The 6,110-nt window shown below is 41.8% G+C and overlaps 1 protein-coding gene across 1 annotated transcript; it reads left to right on the forward strand.

The window, feature by feature from the left end:
* Positions 1–2,557: 2,557 nt before the first annotated feature.
* Positions 2,558–3,826, forward strand: LOC106744658. Its single transcript, XM_014619590.1, has one exon. The coding sequence runs from the start codon at positions 2,558–2,560 to the stop codon at positions 3,824–3,826; it is 1,269 nt and encodes a 422-aa protein (XP_014475076.1).
* Positions 3,827–6,110: the final 2,284 nt, after the last annotated feature.

Below are 6,110 nucleotides of genomic sequence, written 5' to 3' on the forward strand. Positions count from 1 at the left end.
AAATTAGATTGTGGTTAATTTTTCGAAAATTTTCCAGATATTATTTTTCCAATTCCGTAGGAAATCTTCAAAATTAATTTTCTATAAACTACTGTTCATTACTGTGCTGTAAAAGGCGTTTAGAAGCCCGGAAAAATAATTTGCTTTGCACAGCAAATTTTATGACGTCGCAATAAAATCTGTCAATTATGAGCAGCAAAACGATTTGTTGAGAATACGAATTGCCATTCGCTGGATTATTTTGCTGAATCTACAAGTCATTTCGTTCGTAAGAACCAATTAGTAAATATCGGCAAACATTATTTTGCTAAAAGCAAATTAACGTAATCTAAGAATAAATTCAGCAAAACATTTTCCATACCGGCAACAAGAATGTTTCTAATTACGAATAATTCGTTAATTCAGTTACGTCAACTGAATTCAATTGCCATTACAACGAATATACAGCAGCAACGATGCCCGGTTTTGCTGCGGCAACAGAATTACTTTTCCCCGTTAGGAACGACCGCAGCTAGCTGGCATTTCAGATTTCAATCTCCCCGAAATCTCTCTGCTGCGAGAGCGAACACATCGCGAATATCAGAAACACGCCGAACGCTCATCGGCATGCCGCCGCGCTGAATTACAGTCGTATTAACACACAAAGAAGATCGCGCGCTCGCGGTCCGCCGCCGTTGTCGTCATCCATTATTCATAAAACGAGAGAAACAAAAAAACGGGCTCGCGACGATGACCGGCGTTTCTCTTTTTTTCTCTTTTTCCTTCAAATACTACACACAAACCGAGGAGAGAGCGTCATTTCGGCGGGCGTTCGAGCGCCGAGATAAATCACGACACCCGATGCGTTGCATCCGCCCCGGCACGGTCGGCCAGTCGCCCGCGCGAGCGCGACGTTGTAATATGCATGTAGGTACCTGAACCGGCCTGAACTAGACCCTCGTCCCCTCCGGACCAACCTGATGTATACAACTGCGAGATGCAGTCGTCAGGGTGTCGCGATATATGCGGCGAGTGTCGGCGCGCGCGCGCCTGTATACGATACACGCGGCCGTGTAGAAGCCACCTACCGTGCAAATTCTCGCAGGTGCTGGAACAGCAAAAGGGCAGAACGGGCTGCGAAGGGCTGGAAAGGGAAGGAAGACGGCGGAGGCTTCCGTAGGTTATATACGCGGATGCATCGTGACTCGCGAATGCACGGAGAAACCGCGGTAAACCGCGATGCTCGCCGCGATGCGTTTGACTACGAATACCGGTGTTACGTGAATCGTCCATTGTGGCCGGATAAAGAGGCAGAGAGAAGGAGAGAGTGGGCGAGTCCGGTCCACAATAGCATTCCCGCTCTTCGAGAGCACGTGGTCGCGCCGGCACGTAAAAGGATACATTACCGCGCGTACCGCCCGCGGCGACTCTCGCCGCGGCCCTTTAACCCGAGCAGATTGGAGAACGCGTACGGGATATCGCGCCATACGAAAAGCACACTAATTTTCGGATGCCACCCGAGCGCCAGTCATTACATCCGGGAAGGGCCCGCGGGTGGTTCGCTGCCCGGGGCTGATTAAGCGTCCCGTGAATGCTGCGCGACGTCGACGTAGTACGGTGAACGATTTCGGGAAACGATCCCTTCCGCTTGTACTCTTGACGCAAGTAAGAGTCCATCAACTAATGCGATGAATACTTGCGTTCGTATTCTTTTTCATGCGTTTCTAGCAAGCAGGAAGTATGATTTTATTATACGTTCTGATCTCTTCAAAGCTTCTCGATTTCTCGAGAAATTATTTTTTACATCGACTGGCATACGACGGATACACAGCGATTGCTTAGCTTTTAGCCTTTGGGCTCCTATGGGATATATGCGGCCCATTTTCTGGAGATATTCTATACGATAAGAACTCACTTACAGATCGCCAATAAGTACAAATTGTCCAAAATCAAAGTTATCCAAGGGAAAAGAAAGCGAATTGGTTACCAAAGGGTTAAAGCACACCGTCATTCGGAAGGTTAAAACCGGTTTGAGTTAATATCATAAGAAGATGCGCAAGCATTTCTCACACATGTTATATATATGATTATGTATATCAACAAAAACAGAAATAATATTGTCCTAATCTATAATAAATGCCCACTATTGATTTTAACGAGATCTATCGCTTTTTTCTGCTCTGAATAACTAAATTTCTCGAATTATGTCGTTTTTTGGTGTTACGTGCGATGTGACGCCATGTGCCTCCCGTAGTACGTCGGAATTTTATTCACGATATTTGAATTTTGTAATAACTGATAAATTCATATTTCGTCGTATCTTTGGGTACAAATTGAACAATCTCTCTCTCTCTCTCTCTTTCTCTCTCTCTCTCTCTCTCTATCAAGAATTCCCGAGACATGCGGAAACATTGATAAACACTTTATCAGTGTCCTCTGTACAACGGCCGAATCGACATTTATCGCTGGTATCAAATATGTCAATTTTCGCCGAAATACCGAGTTTCACGTAATATTTCTGAAATAAATATTACGAATAAAGTATCCATATGCGTCTGTCGTATACAGACGTGTAGACATGGCTGTAATCTACGAAGGGAATAGACATCTGGCGAATTTTGACTATAATCAATTTTTCCATCCGAACGTTTGTCACGTTTGCAAATCAACAGACCAGAACAATTTGCTGTCGTGCAATCGGTGTTACATGATCTCTTACTGTACCGAGGAACACAAAATATTGCACCAATCACACCACGAAGATATCTGTGTACTCATATCAAGTGTCCTAGACGAGGATCCGGATTGGAACACTCGCCGTTTATTCTTCCACGAGTGGATCGAAATACAGAAAACTTTCGCGGAGATAATACGGATGACATTGACACGTGAGCTGATGCCGTACGAAAAACAGATGTTCGTGTTTGCGAAATCGTGTTTCATATGCCACCAACGGGGCAATTTGTATACGTGTGAAAGATGCATTTCGTTCAGTTATTGTGTTGATCACGCGGAATTGGCACTTTTACACCATCCGACCATGTGCGAATTGTTGACGTTGACTCTCAAATTAGATATTGCAGCTATCGAGCAAAAAACGTGGCAAACACTGCAAGTCAAATTCACCACATTTCCCAGTAAGAAGAAACGTGTCACCAACATGGGTACATTTTGTAATCAATATTTCCGACCTCAAAAAGGAGATCTTTACTGGTGCCTTTATGATCACATCTTTACGGATTACGTGTCAGATCCGTTGACTGTGCATAATGGGTTGAAGTCTGCAAATTGGTTTCGTCTTGAGGAGACGATGGGTATCTTCACGGTTCACGTTATAGCCGCGAACTACGTGAACAGGCACAATTTTCCAGCTTGGGAGCTTTTCTTACATCTCTTGAATAAAAATAGCAAACTGATAATCGTAATGATAGGACCCGAATTACAAACTGAATTTAACGAACACAAAGTTTGTTCCCGTTGCAAGATAGCTAGGAAGAAGCTTATTCTTGAATCCTTCCCTCTACTTTATCACCATTATGTTTCCAGTACTAGTTACAAGCCACCCACTTTAATCGTGGGATTTCAAGCAGAGGTTCATGTCGGGGTGACATGGTCGGAGTCCATAATAGCAATTCAGGCTCGAAACTGTCCATTTCTTTTAACCGCTAAAACGGAAACAAAATTGCTAAAGGACATGATTAAGATGCGAGAAGTCCTGAATAAATCTGTAAATTCTTTTCTCAACGTCAAGAATAAGTTTTTTTCTTATAGACCGTACAGAGACTTTGAGACAGAAAACGTATCATATCGTAACACGTATTTGGCTATATTCAAGAATCTAAATTAATCGAGCGATGCGATCCCGAGCTAGTAACAGCACCCATATATGACTTTGTTACCTCTTTAATAGCATTATTGTTAACGATACAAGACAGATTCAGTTTATGAATGTATTTGCGAATATTTATGTTAAATATATATATTGTTGCAGTTACATTACGTTTCATTCAGAGTGTAAAAATTACCGAATGTAAAAATAACAGTTAAATAATCTCTTTAAATTTCCTTACCTAATATTTTTACTAGCACTTAAATCATAAAATGAATATTTGTGCATTGTTGTTTAGCACAGAAAAAAATGCTATATTCGGCATACTGCTGATATCATATTTCATTAACCGGCACTCAGATTATATATATTCAGTCAATCAAACTCGAATTAAGCCAGGAATAATCAGTAGAAAATACTCAGTATATTGGGTCATTCAATCTTTGATTAGTCCTTTGACCAATTCCTCGCTGTGGACGAACCCGTGCAACATGAAAATCCCGAGCCATCGAACACTGGAGGATCCGCACTGAAAGCCGCACTAATTTCTTAATAATGGGCCGCACTGACCCGCGCAAGCCAGCGGGAGGTCTGCACGATGATGTCGGGCCCCGTCGCGAGCGTCTTTGATCAGGCATCGGGGCGAGTTACGTCTCGCTCGTCTCTTGCCTAAATCCGTATTCGTAGGATCATAAATCCGATTTAAATTTGAAAGGCCAACCCTTCCGAAATCCCGTTTAAACTACCGAGAGTCGAACCGCTCGTTAAAGCAGTCATTCTCCTCCCATCCGGCTCACAATCGACCGTTGAACTCTTCGCGCCCCAACTTAAATCCCCCATATCAAGTTTACAATATTACAGATGGTTAAAATTGAAGTGTATTGTGTGTTTTCTTTTTCTTCGATATGACGAACTTGCAGTTATCCACAAAAGGGAAGTCCCGATGTATGACAGCAGTCGAGATTTCAGTTGAGGGTGAAACCAAAACGCGCGCAACTTGCGACAGAAAATCGCTCTAATTCTCGTCCAACGGTCGATCGCAAGTCGTGGAATGTTTTTCATCGTCATAAACAAGAATACAGTCGAACGAGGAGCGTGGAATAACAAACAGCGAGCGGCGATGACGCGCCGTGAATTCGCGGATATAAGCGGTATTTGCCTTAGATGATTTCAGATTCGTCTAGAAGAAGATGAAATGAAAATCCGAAAAATTCGTTTAAGATGGGATGATGATGATTTTATTTTTAATTTATCTAGATGAAAGATAAGATCATTCGCGCTATTTATTTAGGTAATTTTTTAGATGGTATTGTTTTCATGAGAGACTTTATAAAAATTTATAGTAAAGATTACGCAGATCATAAAATTGCACAACGGTTAAGTAATTCGTCAATGTAATCGTTCTAAATTTAAGGATCTAACAAAAAATACCAATAATCATCGACTGCTCACTAATCGCTGTGATTTCTGAACGCAATCATTATTTCGGTCTTCTTCTACAAAGCCCATATCAAGCTATCTACTGACTGTGAGGGTCGATCTGACTGACGGTTACGACTATCTCTTGAATCTTGACTCTTGAAGGACCTATCATAGTGAAGCGTCATGTAACTAGTCTATTGTAATTGGATCATTAAGAGTTGGCAGTCGTGATCGACAATCGGCTCGTCCTTCACAGTTGACAGTTTGATATGGGTTTAAAGTGGATTGACCAATTGAAATAAATCGTCTGTTCTTTTTAGTTGCAGTTCAGCAGAGCAGCTAAAAAGAATAGACCAAAGGAAAAAAAGCCGAAATTTGTTGATTCGTTGAAATCTAATCTCCAGTCTGATCAACCCTTAATCTGATACGGACTTAATGCATAGGTCCACATTATTTCATTCATTTTATCGAAAAGTAAGTTCAGAATATGGACTATAACATCATTTCAGATTATTTTTAGATGAGATAACATGTTTTCTTTTTTATCTAAGATGAAGATAAATATATTTTATATTTCTTCCATCTAGATAAAAATAAAGATGACTTATTTATTCATCTGGATGATTATTTAGATAATTTTATCTAAATATCGGTAAATACTGAGCATAAGCGAGGAAGAGGGTCGCGAAGACGGAACCGTGTCAGCGAAGCGCGAGAGCAGAGTCGGAGACTGCTGTAGTAAAACGGCTGAAATCTCCTCGCTGTGTTCGGTACAGCCGACGGTGAAGGCTGCGGCTGAAATATTCGGGAGAGATCGAGCGAGTCGATAGCGATTGTCACACGAAGCCACTCCACCGTGAGCGTCGCGACTCTAAATCGT

This window comes from Dinoponera quadriceps, unplaced genomic scaffold, assembly GCF_001313825.1.
Source record: "Dinoponera quadriceps isolate SergipeBrazil2010 unplaced genomic scaffold, ASM131382v1 scaffold1352, whole genome shotgun sequence".
NCBI classification, from domain to species: domain Eukaryota; kingdom Metazoa; phylum Arthropoda; class Insecta; order Hymenoptera; family Formicidae; genus Dinoponera; species Dinoponera quadriceps.

Coding starts and splice junctions, on each gene's coding strand:
- LOC106744658 (XM_014619590.1), top strand. CDS start 2,558: ATGGCTGTAATCTACGAAGGGAATAGACATCTGGCGAATTTTGACTAT.